This window comes from Salmo salar, chromosome ssa22 (assembly GCF_905237065.1).
Source record: "Salmo salar chromosome ssa22, Ssal_v3.1, whole genome shotgun sequence".
Taxonomy (NCBI): domain Eukaryota; kingdom Metazoa; phylum Chordata; class Actinopteri; order Salmoniformes; family Salmonidae; genus Salmo; species Salmo salar.
The window spans coordinates 49,926,254-49,944,978 of record NC_059463.1 but is presented as its reverse complement, the minus strand read 5'-3'; the positions used below and the strand labels follow the sequence as shown (position 1 = coordinate 49,944,978).

At 40.8% G+C, this 18,725-nt stretch overlaps 1 protein-coding gene across 1 annotated transcript in view; it reads left to right on the top strand.

Moving 5' to 3' along the window:
• Positions 1 to 18,725, top strand: part of necab3 (N-terminal EF-hand calcium binding protein 3) — a 56,906-nt gene that overhangs the window by 12,505 nt on the left and 25,676 nt on the right. The window contains exons 2-5 of the mRNA XM_014168117.2: positions 2,482 to 2,506; positions 11,194 to 11,302; positions 13,475 to 13,500; positions 17,403 to 17,500. Of these exons, the coding sequence (XP_014023592.1) occupies positions 2,482 to 2,506; positions 11,194 to 11,302; positions 13,475 to 13,500; positions 17,403 to 17,500 (258 nt within the window). The remainder of the gene's footprint in view (positions 1 to 2,481; positions 2,507 to 11,193; positions 11,303 to 13,474; positions 13,501 to 17,402; positions 17,501 to 18,725) is intronic.

Here is an 18,725-nt window from a genome sequence, read left to right as displayed (position 1 = left end):
CGAGCATTACCTTGAGACTTCCTTAATATTAGACATTGCGCACCAGCTGTTTTTGACAAACACCACCACCCCTCATCTTACCGGACGTAGCTGGTCTATCCTGCCGATGCACGGAAAACTCTGCCAACTGCCACGACTCTGTGAAACATAAGATATTACAGTTTTTAATGTCCCGTTGGTAGGATAGTCTCGAACGGATCTCATCCAGTTTATTTTTCAGTGATTGCATGTTGGCTAATAGAACGGATTGTAGAGGCGGGTTACCCACTCGCCAACGAGTTCTCACAAAGCACCCGGATCTCCGCCCCCTGTATCTTTGTCTTTTCATCATGCGAATGTCGGGGATTTGGGCCTGGCATAGGAGAAACAGTATATCCTTCGCATCGGACTCATTAAAGAAAAAGTCTTTGTCCAGTTTGAGGTGAGTAATTGCTGTCTTGACATCCAGAACCTATTTTTGGTCATAAGATACGGTAGCAGCAACATTATGTACAAAATAAGTTACAATGCGAAAAAACACACAAAATAGCACAATTGGTTTTAAGCCCGTAAAACGGCAGCCATCCCCTCCTGCGCCATTATGATCTGACATCCGTCCAAAGTAGAACAAATTAGTGTTTGATTATTGTTCATACTATTTGACATGATCAACTGGTCTGGGGCTATATACGTTACAAATAGACATTGACAGCAGGGGGCATAGTTAAAAACCCTGAGCTTGTTGACTTCTGAAAGGTGATAGTCCACAAAGCATCTCAGAAAAGGTCCTAGGAATCCTATTAAAACCTGTTTTAATACTACGAAAACTCCCAGCTCAGAGTAGGTTTTAGAATGATGTTAAGACACTGCTAAAACTCAAACTCTCAGCCAGAAGTAAAATCAATTCATAAAAGTTTATCTTAGCTGGTAATCGCAACAATTTGAGGTAATGAAAAGATAATGATGATCATTGACATTGTTGCAAATTATGGGGAATAACCAATAGCGAGGAGGCTTCGCCAGCTTTGAACTCTACTGCACACTTCAGACAAACGCAGGGAATGTGACTGTACATCAAATGTTGCAAAGGTAAAATGTTTGATCAAATTTTCACCTGATATGATCACTTTGCCTACTATTAATTATTGCCTAATTTTTGACCTGACATTATCACTTTGCCAAATTTTTATTATTGTGCCTAATATGTTGGCATGAATAACCTTCTTCTTTTTTTTTTTTTTGCAATTCTGATGGTTGTAAAAAGTGGATATTTTTTGATAATATTAGCATTATATGAACACACTCGTCACTCCTGTTTAAGAACTCTAAATCGCTTTGGCACAGCAAGTATCAAGTCACTTGCCGATAATGTTACATTAAATGTTTGAAAGGGCTATCATTTTCATCGAAAACAATTAAAGTTAACATGGACCTCTAAATGCCTTCAATTGACCAATTTTTATAGGCATACCAACGTCATATTTAGCTCCAAAGCAATAACTTGAAGTAGCATGATATAGGTTAATTAAGTAATTGAAAGAAAAATATGTGATTATTTAGTAGCCCAGTGGTTATAAGCATGGCTATTTGGGCATATCATGTGAAATCAGGCCTCGTGAAATCATTACCAAAAGCGAAAGAGAAACTGTTGCATGTACAGATGTCGGATCTTAATTTGAGCCAGTTTGCTACAGCAGGATTTTAATGCTGCAGCAACAGGAAATGTGAATTATTATGTGGATTATAGTTCATGGACATTTTTGTATGGGTTGACACATTTGACACAAGTCGGAAATGTCAGAGTGGAAATTACACACTTCAGAAGCCTTTTTAAACCTCAAATACACTACACGTTTTAAATGTCCTGCATTTCAGGAAAGTTCTCCTGCAACAGTGGCGCAGGAACCACTGACATAAAAAAATGTATCATGTCACTTGCTGTTAACTCTTAACTGGTTAGGACAGCTCACGAGGTGTTCTAAGTGTCTGTCGACAAGGTGTGACTATTATGCCTAAAATGGCTTTATGTATAGCTTTTATTTCTACCCATAAGAGTAGGAGTAGAATGTCTCTACTCTCAGCACTTATGATCAATTGTCTACTCTGAGGCGCTTTGTGGACACAGCCCCTGATGTCTAAGGCCATTAGTTTTCATTTATCCCAAGTGATGGAGAAATCAGTTTGAGGATGAGCAATTGCTTGCCAAATGTAATGGATTGAGTTAGTTTTGATTTGTTCACAAGGTAATCCTATGAGTATGACTAAATGCCTAGACAAGTGGATGTACACATTTCTCTGTATGCTTGTTTCCTTGTTACGGTACCTCATTCAAAAAGGATTGGAATAGCCTGCCTATGAAATGCTCTATGGGCATAAAAGATGACCACAGCTCCTGGGAACTGTCTTTTTGATGAATTACCCTGATTTGAAATAGCTTTTAGAGAAAGCCTATTGTGATGCTTTTTAAAAGCTCTACCTAAAATGTTTCCCTTTTTATTTCAGATTTTCCGCCGTGCTGACAAGAATGGTGAGTATACAACAACTCTACTTGTCAAGCGACGATTCATTTTGTCTCATGTGAATGTGTTGTTTTCTCATTCACCCTATTCCATTTCTAAAGTATCGCCCTCACACAGGATACCATTTATGGGGAATATGCAGTTGTTATTATGTTTTGTTCAATCAAAGAGCCAAATGACTCACATGAAGGAAACAAGTGAGCCTCAAGTGAGGCTTTTCTCTCTTCATACTTCAGTGCGTCCCACTTTCCTTGCCCAATTAAAACCCTGGCAAGGAGGAGGAATATTGCTTTGACTGCAGAAAATGTGTTTTGGAAACAGTGTAGGCTACAGTAGCTTACTGCCAGACATTCAGTTGAGTTGGTACAGAAACCAATCAATTGGAATGGAAGTCTATTCTCATGATGTCATTTGAATAAAGGTTTTGATTTCATATGTAGAGCCGACTTCTCTCCATGAAATACTGATTGGTGAACAATTACTGGTAATCCAATCAAAGCTAGTCCAATCATAGCTAATCCATTCATAACCCAGGAGTGTTTCCTGGCCAGGTCACATGATCAGGGAAAGACTTCTGGGCTCTATCTCAATTAGTCTTTCCATGACTCCTCACATCCTATCTCCTAACCTCCTTCTCAGCCATATGGAAAAGAAGATTCAAGGTCCCGCCCCTCGAACCTTCTTCTTCAATATGTTTTGAAACTTGACAGTTTGGTCTGGGATGCTATTGAATATATTGATGCTGCAGTATTAACTATAGTAAATGGGCAATGGATATTGGTTTTTCTTAATTTTTTACTATTTTCTGCATTGTAGAATACTAGTGAAGACATCAAAACTATTAAATAACACATGGAATCATGTAGTAACCAAAAAAGTGTTAAACAAATCTAAATATATTTTATATTTGAGATTCTTCAAAGTAGCCACCCCTTACCTTGATGACAGCGTTGCACACTTTTGACATTCTCTCAACCAGCTTTTCCAACTGTCTTGAAGGAGTTCCCACATATGCCGAGCACTTGTTGGATACATTTCCTTCACTCTGTGGTCCAACTCATCCCAAACCATCTCAATTGTGTTGAGGTCGGGTGATTGTGGAGGCCAGGTCATGAGATGCAGCACTCCATCACTCTCCTTCTTGGCCCTTACACGGCCTGGAGGTTGAAAAACAAATGATAGTGGGACTAAGTGCAAACCAGATGGGATGGCGTATTGCTGCAGAATGCTGTGGTAGCCATGCTGGTTAAGTGTGCCTTGAATTCTAAATAAATCACTGACAGTGTCACCAGCAAAGCACCATCACACCTCCTCTTCCATGCTTCATGGTGGAAACCACACATGCGGAGATCATCAGCTCACCTACTCTGTATCTCACAAAGACACTGCGGTTGGAACCAAAAATCTAAAATTTGGACTCATCAGACCAAAAGACAGATTTCCGCGAGTCTAATGTCCATTGCTCGTGTTTCTTGGCCCTTTCACATCTCTTCTTCTTATTGGTGTCCTTTTGTACTGGTGTCTTTGCAGCAATTTGACCATGAAGGCCTGATTTACACAGTCTCCTCTGAACAGTTGATGTTGAGATGTGTCTGTTACTTGAACTATGTGAAGCATTTATTTTGGCTGCAATTTCTAAGGCAGTTAACTCTAATGAACTTATCCTCTGCAGCAGAGGTAACTCTGGGTCTTCCTTTCCTGTGGCGGTTCTCATGAGAGCCAGTTTCATTATAGCGCTTGATGGTTTTTGCAACTGCACAAGTTCTAAACATTTTCCAGATTGACTGACCTTCATGTCTTAAAGTAATAATGGACTGTCATTTCTCTTTGCTTATTTGAGCTGTTCTTGCCATAATATGGACTTGGTCTTTTACCAAATAGGGCTATCTTCTGTATACCACCCCTACCTTGTCACAACACAACTGATTGGCTCAAATGCATTAAGAAGGATTTTTTTTAAACTTTTAACAAGGTACACCTGTTAATTGAAATCCATTCCAGGTGACTACCTCATGAAGCTGGTAGAGAGAATGCCAAGAGTGTGCAAAGCTGTCATCAAGGCAAATAGTGGCTACTTTGAAGAATCTCAAATTGAGGTCGACCGATTAATCGGAATGGCCGATTAATTAGGGCCGATTTCAAGGTTTCATAACAATCTGTAATCAGTATTTTTGGCCACCGATTTGCCGATGAATTATTTTTTTACACCTTTTATTTAACTAAGCAAGTCAGATTAAGAGCACATTCTTATTTTCAATGACGGTCTAGGAACAGGGTTAACTGCCTTGTTCAGTGGCAGAAGAACAGATTTTTACCTTGTCACCTCGGGGATTCGTTTTTGCAACCTTCTGGTTACTAGTCCAACGCTCTAACCACCTGCCTTACATTGCACTCCACGAGGAGCCTGCATGGCAGGCTGACTACCTGTTACGCGAGGGCAGCAAGAAGCCAAGGTAAGTTGCTAGCTAGCATTAAACTTATCTTATAAAAAACTATCAATCTTAACATAATCACTAGTTAACTACACATGGTTGATGATATTACTAGTTTATCTAACGTCCTGCATTGCATATAATCGATGCGGTGCCTGTTAATTTCTCATCGAATCACAGCCTACTTCGACAAACGGGTGATGATTTAACAAGCGCATTTGCGAAAAAAGCACTGTCGTTGCACCAATGTACCTAACCATAAACATCAATGCCTTTCTTTAAAATCAATACACAAGTATATATTTTTAAACCTGCGTATTTAGTTAATATTGCCTGCTAACATGAATTTGTGTCACTTCTCTTGCGTTCCGTGCAAGCAGTCAGGGTATATACAGCAGTTTGGGCCGCCTGGCTCGTTGCGAACTGTGTGAAGTCCATTTATTCCTATAAAGGCCGTAATTCATTTGCCAGAATTGTACATAATTATGACATAACATTGAAGGTTGTGCAATGTAACAGGAATATTTAGACTTAGGGATGCCTCCCGTTAGATAAAATACGGAACGGTTCCGTATTTCACTGAAATAATAAACGTTTCGTTTTCGAAATGATAGTTTCCGGATTCGACCATATTAATGACCAAAGGCTCGTATTTCTGTGTGTTATTACGTTATAATTAAGTCTATGATTTGATATTTGATAGAGCAGTCTGACTGAGCGACGGTAGGCAGCAGCAGGCTTGTAAGCATTCATTCAAACAGCACATTCGTGCATTTGCCAGCAGCTCTTAGCAATTCTTCAAGCATTGCGCTGTTTATGACTTCAAGCCTATCAACCCCCGAGATTAGGCTGGTGTAACCGATGTGAAATGGCTAGCTAGTTAGCGGGTGCGCGATAATAGTGTTTCAAACGTCACTCGCTCTGAGACTTGGGAGTGGTTGTTCCCCTTGCTCTACATGGGTAACGCTGCTTCGAGGGTGGCTGTTGTTGATGTGTTCCTGGTTCGAGCCCAGGTAGGAGCGAGGAGAGGGATGGAAGGTATACTGTTACACTGGCAATACTAAAGTGCCTATAAGAACATTCAATAGTTAAAGGTATATGAAATACATATCGTATAGAGAGAAATAGTCCTATAATAACTACAACCTAAAACTTCTTACCTGGGAATATTGAAGACTCGTGTTAAAAGGAACCACCAACTTTCATATGTTCTCATGTTCTGAGCAAGGAACTTAAACGTTAGCTTTTTTACATGGCACATATTGCACTTTTACTTTCTTCTCCAACACTTTGTTTTTGCATTATTTAAACCAAATTGAACATGTTTCATTATTAATTTGAGGCTAAATTGATAGTATTTATGTATTATATTAAGTTAAAATAAGTGTTCATTCAGTATTGTTGTAATTGTCATTATTACAAATAAAAAAATAGTCTGATTAATCGGTATCGGCTTTTTTGGTCGTCCAATAATCGGGATCGGCGTTGAAAAATCATAATCGGTCGACCTCTAATCTCAATTATTAAATATATTTTGATTTGTTAGTATGTTTGAGTGCACATTTAGCCCACTGCTTAAATTATTTGCTCGTAACACTTACATTTCACTCAGAATGCCGAATATTCAATCAATTAATAACATTTATTTTATTACGTCCTTTTTACATCAGCAGTTGTCACAAAGTGCTATACAGATACCCAGCCTAAAACCCGAATGAGAAAGCAATGCAGATGCAGAAGCACGGTGGCTAGGAAATACTCCCTAGAAGGCAGGAACCTAGGAAGAAACCTAGAAAGGAACCAGGCTCGAGGGGTGGCAAGTCCTCTTCTGGCTGTGCAGGGTGGAGATTTCTTCCGGAGATTTGTCTGTTCAAGTGAGTGGCGTCGAAATGTATCATTATTTCTCACTGTCAGAGGATGAATGTCTTATGGACTCTGCAACAGTGGCGCTCCCTGCTTGGCCTTGAAGACTGTTGTCTGTAGGAGTATGCTGAGGTTACGCCTAGACGCTGATCATGCGTCAGTTTTAGCATTTTAGGATTGGGCTGGGGAAGCTGCTCCTAGATCAGTATGTAGGGGAAACTTCACAGCCGAAGCGTTGACTGTATGTCTCCCATAGGTTTTATCACATAACACAATCAGCTGGGTCAACTAATAGCTGTCATCCGCCTATTCGATTGGTTGTCTTTTCGTCAATAAAATTACAACAACATGTCAATCTGGATGTCCTTATGAAGACTTTCCCTCACATCTCCAAACATAGCAATGATGTAATATAATGAGACATGAGTAAATTGATGAGTAAATTGAATGGTGGGAGGAATGAGTCAGGACAATATTATTCGAAAGCTACTTCTCTGCTATGCCACATGTTCCTGCTCTGCAAAGTGACATCTTATTACTTTGGCCAGATTCACCAGTCCACCAGATGCTAACCTCAACTCGATCTCTGTCTCTGTCCCTCTCCCCTTCTCTCTCTCGCTCTCTCCCCTTCCTTCTTTCTCTCTCTCTCTCCATTCTACCTTTTCTCTCCCTTTCGCTCCCTCTCTCTCTTATCCCCCTCTTTCTTCGTCTCTTTCCTCTCTCTTTTCACAGTTGACAGACTTTCAGCGAGGCTTACTGGTACTGTTGTTGGGCACGCTTTGTGGGCATCTGTTGATGTAATCTGACAGGGCAGATTGGAGGGAGGGTGAATGTATAGCCGTTGGAAAGTAGCGAGAGGAGGAGAGTGGTCAGGCTTGATAGGCATCGTTCTGACTAAGATGGAGCTTGAGTCACTCCCTGATTAGCTGGAGGCTAAAGTGACAGGACAGTTAAATCATAGCTCATATTGGACCAGGATTTTTTCCTAACCATATTTAGGGCCAGGAGGTTTTCCTAACCGTGGTCAGGTCAAGTGGCCAGGAAACACTCCTATCATGTATACTGTAGGTTTCATAAATTGACAAGAAGGGCACTGTTAATTTAAGCACAATCAAGCCATGACAGGTGTAATATTATCATCTTACAATGAGTGTTACACAATGTTCCAAAGGCCTTGTGTTAGTTCCTGTATCACTGATGTAATTAAATATAATGAAAGTTAAAATGGTGCCAAGTCAGAGTAAGAGAGTATGAACTGCATAGAATACAGTGAAAGCTAAGGCAATGGTCTACAGATCCAGTCACAAGGGATTGCTGTCTTCTTCTGTCAAGTAAGGTACATTCCTATTGAGGACTTTCATCCCACAACAGGCTACTCAATCGCTTTTCCTTCATTCTGACACATCAGTAATAATGGATGAAATAAGCCGTAGTCATGGCAATAATATGCTCCTCTAGGTCGTCCTGGAACGACCTAGAAGAGCAACACATTTTAGTAAGCCATTTTAACTCAGAACTGTCAGAGAAGTGAACAAGCTCCCAGTAGTCACCATTAGGCTGCCAAAGAGCAAGGCATCAAATCTGGTGGCTTGACAGCGAAACCTGAGAGGTCTCCAATCCCCTCATCGAAATGAAAGAAGGTCAGAGTCAGATGATGAAGGCACATCTATATTATCTACAACAACATGTACGAGAACAAGCTCTCCTAGAACAACATGTACTAGAACAACATGTACTAGAACAACATGTACTGGAACAACATGTACTGGAACAACATGTACTGGAACAACATGTACTGGAACAACATCTCCTAGAACAACATCTCCTACAACATCATCTCCTGGAACAACATGTACTGGAACAACATGTACTGGAACAACATGTACTGGAACAACATGTACTGGAACAACATGTACTGGAACAACATGTACTGGAACAACATCTCCTAGAACAACATCTCCTACAACATCTCCTAGAACAACATGTCCTAGAACAACATCTCCTAGAACAACATCTCCTAGAACAACATCTCCTGGAACAACATGTACTGGAACAACATCTCCTAGAACAACATGTACTGGAACAACATGTCCTGGAACAACATGTACTGGAACAACATGTCCTGGAACAACATGTACTAGAACAACATGTACTGGAACAACATGTACTGGAACAACATGTCCTAGAACAACATGTACTGGAACAACATGTACTAGAACAACATGTCCTAGAACAACATGTACTGGAACAACATGTACTGGAACAACATGTACTGGAACATGTCCTAGAACAACATGTACTAGAACATGTCCTAGAACAACATGTACTGGAACTGGAACAACATGTCCTGGAACAACATGTCCTGGAACAACATGTCCTGGAACAACATGTACTGGAACAACATGGACTGGAACTGGAACAACATGTACTAGAACAACATGTCCTAGAACAACATGTACTGGAACAATATCTCCTGGAACAACATCTCCTAGAACAACATGTACTGGAACAATATCTCCTGGAACAACATGTACTGGAACAATATCTCCTGGAACAACATCTCCTAGAACAACATGTACTAGAACATGTCCTAGAACAACATGTACTGGAACTGGAACAACGTGTACTGGAACTGGAACAACATGTACTGGAACAACATGTCCTGGAACAACATGTACTGGAACAACATGTACTGGAACTGGAACAACATGTACTGGAACAACATCTACTGGAACAACATGTACTAGAACAACATGTAGTGAAACAACATGTACTGGAACAACATGTAGTAAAACAACATGTACTAGAACAATATCTCCTAGAACAACATCTACTGGAACAACATGAACTGGAACAACATCTACTGGAACTGCAACAACATCTACTGGAACAACATCTACTAGAACAACATCTACTAGATCATCATGAACTGGAACAACATGTACTGGAACAACATGTACTAGATTAAGTGTGTTTCCTATTATTTGATCCTGTTTTTGAAACCTAGCCACCTGTGACTGACATTTTGAAAAAAATAACTATAAAAGAGTGCAGACAGCCTCCCATTGTTTTCTAGATCAAGCATCACAATGTTGTACCGTATTTCCTGCATATCTACTTCGTATTATAAACCCTTGCCTGTTCTTCTTACTGCTGATCTGCACAAAGCCACTGACTGCATCAGATAGGACCGTGTTGAACAAAGAACCTTTTCATTATGTAAAAATGTCCCTCTTCCTATTACCACAACGAAGTTGTAAGCGATGACTTTGAATCTGTTTGATGCAGCTTGTATAAGTGTATTAGCCATTTGGTTGGGTCGTCGTTAGCTATTTCAGGTGAAAGGAGGTCGCGGTAAAGGCCTTGCATCGTCCTCCCAGCCAGTGCATTACAAATTCAGAACAGCCATAATGAGGTCTGAGCCGGAGCCCGGCCAAACAGATGGTCCTCAAATTTGCCCTTGAAATGAGGCGAATCAACTGGCTGGAACTTCTGGCACATTGAATTATATTCATTGTTACCTTGTCGTGTGCAATTTGGCCAGATTGGCCTGATTATTTGGGCAGTTTGCTGGAAAGCAGCTCTGACTGAGTTCTTTTTGATTGTTTGGATCATAGACATAGAATGATTCTGACTTCTATGGTTTGGGTATGGTTTGCCGTTTCAAATTTTGAGTCACAAATGGCATTCTATTCCATAGTGCATTACTTTTGACCAGAGCTTTATAGGTCCTGGTCAAAAGTAGTGCACTATATAGGAAACCGGGTGCCATTTGGGACATAACCAAAGTGTTATAAATCTGCTGATGACTTCCTTCTGTCCTTCAGCACGCCAGGTCTGGCCAACCAACGTTTGTCTGTCTAGTTCTCCTGCCAAGCGACAGATTGACACCAGGAACATGTTTGTCACAAATCAGACAACTAAGGGCACTAAGGCAACTAAGGGCACTAAGCTCTTCCTGTGCCTCCTGCTAGTGCTTAGTACTAAATGTAACAAACATCAACAACTGCCACTTGTGGTTTTATTCAGCAAAGTCATTGAATGCGTCCCAAATGGCACCCTATTCTCTCTATAGTGCACTACTTTTGACCAGTGCCCATATGACTGGGTGCCATGTGGGACAAAGCAATTGAAGCTATGATGTAGGCCAGTTCTATTTCTTCCAGACCTGGGTTCAAATAGTATTTGTTTTATATCAAATACTTTAAGCTGCACTTGATTGAGCTTGCATGTATGGAACCAATGGGAACCCAAACCATCTGGCTCTCAAAGCAGGACCATTAAACAGTCAAAGTATTTGAAAGACAACAAATACTATTTAAACCCTGGTTTGATTTCCTTTGGCCATGTGTCTCAGTCAAGGATGCACAGTAAACTGTGGTCTTGTGTTGTCTTTTCAGATGACGGGAAACTGTCGTTTGATGAGTTCAATGCTTATTTTGCCGACGGGATTCTCACCACTGAGGAGTTGCAGGAGCTCTTCTACTCCATAGATGGAAGGCAGAATAAGTATGTTCCCTCTCTGCAACATGGTTTGTAACATGGTTTGTAACATGGTTTGTAACATTGATTAGATTAAAGGCACACACAGCAGAGGCACATTTACAATTCCTGAACATGCAGTCTCCTTGTATGCTCGACCAAGTGTTTTGCAGAACTAAGCAACAACAGAGTAGATGGTGGATAATCAGAATCAATGCGATATTGTGTAATTTACCATGCATAGACCACATCAGATTTTTTTATGCTGTGTTCTACTTCACACGGCACTTACAATCCTTTTTTTGCAATCAAAGAAATCCCTCACTTGGTAATGACAACATGTAAAAGACTGTTGAGCATCAGTGTCATATAGCAACAACAACAGAGACAGTTGTTGTTGCTATATTTTGTAGTATACAAATTCAAATGTGTTACAATAATCGCTACATAAGTAGCTAAAGCTAGTTAAGGGGAAGTACAGGATTTTACAACTTGATGTTAAATGTCCCCTCACCCTGAAAGAAGTCTATGGGCCAGTAGAAACTGTATTCCATTCACTTCCATTGATTGTTAACTTGTGGTGGCTAAAGTTAGCTGAAGTTTGTTTAAAGAAAACTGAACCATGAATTACAGTTTCTCCTGGCCTACAGAGTACTTTTAGGGTGAGGAACCATCTAATATCAAGTTGTAAATCCTGAACTTCCCCTTAAAAAGCCTTTCTCTCCTGAAGTGGCAAACGTTTAACGTTCCATTGTTTAAGCCTGTTGACTTGATTGCCTTTGGCAGAATGGAAATGTAGATTCATTGAGCACTTAACAACTTGCTCCCCCAACGTGAACTATTTCACATTATAACATTTAAATGTCACGTCCTGACCATAGAGAGCTCTTATTTTCTATGGGAGAGTAGGTCAGGGCGTGACTGGGGGGTTTTATCTAGTTTATTTATTTCTCTGTTGGGTTCTAGTTTCTTTTTTCTATGTTGGAGTTATTGTATGATTCCCAATTAGAGGCAGCTGGTCATCGTTGTCTCTAATTGGGGATCATATTTAAGTAGTTGTTTTTCCCACCGGTGTTTGTGGGATATTATTTTGAGTTAGTGCATGTTGCACCTCTCGTCACGGTTTGTTGTTTTTATTTATAGTTTATAGTATGTCTTGCATAGTTTCACATATTAATAAAGATGTGGAACGATACTCACGCTGCGCCTTGGTCCTTCTCTACACACGAACGTGACATTAAAGTCCAAGCAAGCCCTTGTTATGGAGATTAGCTTGTCCATCAAAGTCCCTGCAGCTTAGATGAACAAATAGAGAAACACAAACAGAACACTCCCCGCAAACAAGGCCAGGATTCTCCCAGACTTCTCTCAAAGTAATGAACACTTCTGAACATTCTGTTCAATTTTGGGATTATGTTAATGCTTATGTTAATGAACACACAGCTGGAATGCCAAGGACATCTTCCCGCCACAGTGAAGATCAGTGTTACTCTTCTAGTGAAAACACATTAGCAGCTACAAGCTAATTCCCCTTGAAGTGACAAAGGGCATCGCAGCTTTCAAAAGGGCGGATTTTAGCATCAACGATGATAAATTACAGCGGAAGGTAATAGGTGTAATGCAGGTTGCACATTCCAATTACACAAGTCATTAACCAGGTTTACTTTTGCTCTTAATTTGGCCGTCCAAGCCGAGCCAATAAAAGGCTAGTAAATGCCAGCAGGGAAGATGCTTTTATAGGTGCATATATTAGGCTAATACTTAATGACAGCATGTTAAGTGGTTGTCTTTTAGGCGGTTGTTTCTGCCCAGCCATCCATTTCAGCCTAGAGAATTCTGACTTGAATAGTTCAAATATTGTTCAACAATGTTGGCTCCAATTAACATGGCAATTGCATTTCCAGAGAGGGGTTTACATTTCTTTAATCGAAGCCTGTGGGCTTCAATCAGACACTATGAGTGAAAAAGTGTGTGAGGTGAATTAATCGTATTCCTAGGATGAACAAGGATTCTGTTTTTCCAAGATGATTAGGAAGAAAGCATTGTAATTGGCACATTTTATCTAACTTTTATTGAGCTTATTAATTCCTGACAGTTTTACAGTACATGGGGTTTATGGCACCCGACATGCTTCCATGACTTAAATGATTCAATTAACTCTCTTTCTTTCCCCACTTTTTCTTTTCTGCTACATTGTAGCAACCTAGACACCGACAAGCTTTCAGGTGAGTGTTGGCCTATCCTTTCTTCACATTAACCCTGCAATCTCCCCAACATGCTTCCAGTTAAGCATTGGTCTCACCTGCGGAGCTTTGTGCTCAACCATGCTATGTCAGTATCTTATTGTTGTGATAGGCTGTCAAAACATTAGCATAATCTTCCTTGTTATCGTCATCACATCACCATTCCCATCTTCACCATCCTCATCATCGCCGATCATCATCTGTTATTATCAGTCTGGGTATAAACTGTAACCTGACAGACATCTAGATCTTCAGCTTATGGAGGTGAGTGGCAGATGGTCTGGAAAGCCAAGGAATAGTACAAAGACATGTAAACACTCACTTCCGAGAATAAATCTGCTGCATAATTTATTGAATGGCAAAAGCGTCAGTCAGTGCAGCAGCTTGACGTCAGGGGGAAGTTAACTATCTCTCATCACTGTAAGTGCCTTCGCTGCGTCATCTTGGAGTTAGTCCAATGGACATCGGTCAATGTCTGCTTCATAGGTGAAGGAAATCCAGGGCACTCTTCGATTGGTGAAAGTTAAAATGTCCTGATTCATTTGACATTACCATGGTCAAGTATGACTACAGTTGACATTACCATGGTCAAGTATGACTACAGTTGGAATTACCATGGTCAAGTATGACTACAGTTGACATTACCATGGTCAAGTATGACTACAGTTGACATTACCATGGTCAAGTATGACTACAGTTGGAATTACCATGGTCAAGTATGACTACAGTTGACATTACCATGGTCAAGTATGACTACAGTTGGAATTACCATGGTCAAGTATGACTACAGTTGACATTACCATGGTCAAGGACTACAGTTGGAATTACCATGGTCAAGTATGACTACAGTTGGAATTACCATGGTCAAGTATGACTACAGTTGGAATTACCATGGTCAAGTATGACTACAGTTGTCATTACCATGGTCATGTATGAGTACAGTTGTCATTACCATGGTCATGTATGAGTACAGTTGTCATTTCCATGGTCATGTATGAGTACAGTTGACATTACCATTGTCAAGTGTGACTACAGTTGGCGCACTGACACACTTTATTAAGCGTTTTGGCTTAAAGGTCGACTTTGGGCAAAAATGCAAAAAATAAACTGCATGACTGATCAATGCACCATAATACCAGGTCATTTAATGCTTAAAAACGAATTGTATGAATAAGATATTTGGCTACAGAAGTGCCATTTCTTACCAATCTCTACAGCTTCTGTCCAAAAACAAATCATGTCAACACAAAGGACGTCAACACATATTTTTATGTAACTAGGCAAGTCAGTTAAGAACAAATTCTTATTTACAATGATGGCCTCCTCCTGCCAAACCCGGATGACACTGGGCCATTTGTGCGCCACCCTATGGGACTCCCAATAACGGACGGATGTGATACAGCCTGGAATTGAACCAGGGTCTGTAGTGACGCCTCTAGCACTGAGATGCATAGACAAGTACAGTGAAATGTCTTGCAAATTCAAATCCCAACAATGCAATAATCAATAACAATATATTACTAGGGAAAAAAACACGAGAAATGGGAAGATGTATGAAGAACACAATAACTAAGTAAGCATACTATATTTACAATGTGCAGGGATACTGGAGTGATGGAGGTAGATATGTATGGGATAAGGGGACTACGCATCAAGGTATAAGATAAAAGCTCAGCGTATGGGTTTATGTGAGTGGGTGTTTGTAGAGTCAGTATAAATGTACGTGCATGTTGTGTGAGTGAGCAAATCATGGAGTGTGAGTGTGTAGGACCTGTGAGTGTGCGTAGAGACAAAAATAAAAAGGTCAATGAGGATACAAGATTGAGTCAGGTAGTCCATGTAGCTATTTTGTTAGCTATTTATCAGTGTTATTGCTTGGGAATTGAAGCTGTTCAAGAGCCTGTTTGTGCCAGACTTGATGCACCGGTACCGCTTGCCGTGCGGAAGCAGAGAGAATAGTCTGACTTGGGTGGTTGGAGTCTTTAACGGTTTTCCGGGCCTTCCTACCACACCACCTGACATAGATGTCCTGGATGGCAGGGAGCTCGGCCCCAGTAATGTACTGGGCTTTCCCCACCACACTCTCTAGTGCCATGCAATTAAAGACGGTGCTATCGCCGTACCAGGCAGTGATGCAGCCAGTCAATATGCTCTCAATGGTCCAGCTGTAGACCTTTTAAAGATTTGAGGGCCCATGACAAACTTTTTCAACCTCCTGAGGGCAAAGAGGCCTTCTTCACGACTGTGTGTGCGTATTTAGACCATTTTAAGTCTTTAGTGATTTTGATACAGAGGAACTTGAAGCTGTCTACCTGCTCCACTGCAGCCCCGTCGATGTGAACTGGGGCGTGCTTGCTCCTTCGTTTCCTGTAGTACACGATCAGCTCTTTGGTCTTGCTGACATTGAGGGAGAGGTTGAAGCACACACCCCTGTGGAGCCCCTGTGTTAAGGGTCAGCGTGCCAGAGGTGATTTTGCCTACCCTCACCACCTGGGGTCGGCCCGTCAGGAAGTCCAGGATCCAGTTGCAGAGGGAGGTGTTCAGACCCAGAGTCCTATGCTTGGTGACGAGCTTGGAAGGGACAATGGTGTTGAACGCTGAGCTGTAGTCCATGAACAGCATTCTCACATAGGTATTCCTCTTATCTGGATGGGTGAGGGCAGTGTGGAGAGCAATTGAGATTGCGTCATCTATGGATCTGTTGGGGCAGTATGCAAATTGAAGTGGGTCTAGGGTTTCTGGGATGATGGTATTGATGTGAGCCATGACCAGCCTCTCAAAGCACTTCATGATTACAGATGTGAGTGCTACAGGGCGATAGTCATTGTGGCATGAAGCCTTAGAGTTCTTGGAAACAGGCATGATGGTGGTCACCTTATAACATGTAGGGATTACAGACTGGGACAAGGAGAGGTTGAAAATGACTGTGAATACGCCTGCCAGCTGTTCTGCATATCCTCTGAGAACGGCCCGCGGCCTTGCGTGGGTTGACCTGATTTAAAGATCTTTTTCACCTCGGTCTCGAAGAGCGAGATCACCAAATCATCTGGGTCGGTGACGGCACTCACACCCAGTATGCTGTTGTTGTCAATGCATGCATAAAATGCATTGAGTTTGTCTGGTAGAGAGGCATCGTTGGGCAGATCACAGTTGGGTCTTCCTTTGTAATCCGTAATGGACTGTAGCCCCTGCCACTTGAGGCAGGCGTCGGAGACTGTGTAATATGATACCACTTTATTGCTATATTGTCCTTTTGCTCGTTTGATGACTCTTCAGAGTTGTAGCGGGACTTCTTGTGCTTATTCCTGTCCTTGGCCATAGCCTCAGGGTTGTCTACGAAAGCTCTGTATGTGGTAGCCCTGTCCTTTAATTTAGCTCCAACCTCAGTGTTAATCCAGGGCTTTTGATTGGGGAAGCAGTGAACCCTCACGGCGGGGACAACGTCGTCGATACTGGCTAGCTAAAGTGGCTAGCTTTGCTAATGAACTAACTACGTCGGCAGTGGCGCCCATGACCAGATTGACACATTGACGAACCACCAACGGCGCACACCACATTTCTGTTTGAAAATGTAGATGAGGGGCGAGCTTGGACAGTTTTTCGTGACCAAAGTCAAGCTTAAATTACTTTCCGACTTTATAAGAGGTTATAACATTTTATCCAATCAATGTCTACTCTTGTGTTTCAGAATGTACCATCTATTTGGTTCTTTGATCAGTCAATACATTTTTCAGAGACAGAGCAAAGATGTCATTATCAGGGAAAGCTCTTGCGATATCATGCACATTAGATATTCAACTGAATTTTAGGTTTATACCGCACTGTACAGTATAAGAAACTGGTGAGTCTATGTTAAATAAACAAATGTGGTTTGCTTATTTCAGATTACTTTGCTCAACACTTGGGGGAGTATATGAATGTCCTCTCTGCTCTGGAAACCCTAAACGTCGCCATCTTGAAGGCCATGGACAAAACTAAAGAGGTAAGCCTTTGTGTGAACTATTTTGAGACATCATACCCATCCATGCTCAAGGGTTACTGTCAAATGGATGAGTGAATGCAATAATACTTTGAAAATATACCCTTCTTTCCTCTGCACCTTCAAGTAATCACTGATGTAACAGGATTGCATAGGTGAAAGCAAGAGTTCACAGCTTGGTGACTGTGGACTACAGAATATACTCTGTACCTACAGTACTTAGTGAAAGTACCCCATATCTTTTCAAGTACTGTGGTGGCAGCATCACGTTATCGGTATGCTTGTCACCTGCAGGGACTGGGGACTTTGTCAGGTTCAAAATAAATATGAAAGGAGCATAGCCCAGATAAAAAGTGAGAGAGAATCCTACCTCAGTCTTCTGAATACCTGACGCTGGGATAGTTTTTTTATTTTTCAGAGGGACAATACACACATTGTAATGCCAAAGACACACCAGAATGGCTTTCCAAGAGGTGTTGAGTGTTCCTGAATAGTCTCAGACCCGACTTAAATCTGCGTGAAAATCAGCGACAAGGTTTGAATATTGCTGTCCATCAATGATTCCCTACCAAATGTACTGATCTTGAGCAATTCTGACAAAAACAATATGTTGCTCTAAGATTTGTGCAAATTTGGTAGAATCTTATTCAAAATGATTGACAGCTGTAATGGCTTCCGACGGTGCCACCACCAAGTATTAACTCTTGGGTGTGAAGACATACGCAATTAAGATATCTTCGTTTTTTATTTTTCATAAATGTTCTATAATTTGGCTTTTACTTTGGAAGTGTGGAGTAGCTTGTGTAGATCAATAAGGAAAAAAATGAATTTAATCAATATTTTAAATTTAATTTTAAGGCAGCAAAATATGAACTGTGCAAAGGGTGTGTAGACTTTCATTAGGCACTGTATGTTTTGTATTATGAACTGTAAATGCTACACAGTCCATTGAATGGGAGCTATAGAATATATTTTATAGGGTATAGATAAAGCCTGCTGAATATACCTTATGTAGAATATACCTTACGATATAGGCATCAGAATATACCTTATGTAGAATATACAGTGCATTCGGGAAGTATTCAGACCCCTTCCCTTTTTCTGCATTTTGTTACGTTACAGCCTTATTCTAGAATGTATTAAATAAAACATTTTCCTCATACATTTTTGCAAATGAATTAAAAAAAATAAAAAACGGAAATACCTTACTTACATAAGTATTCAGACC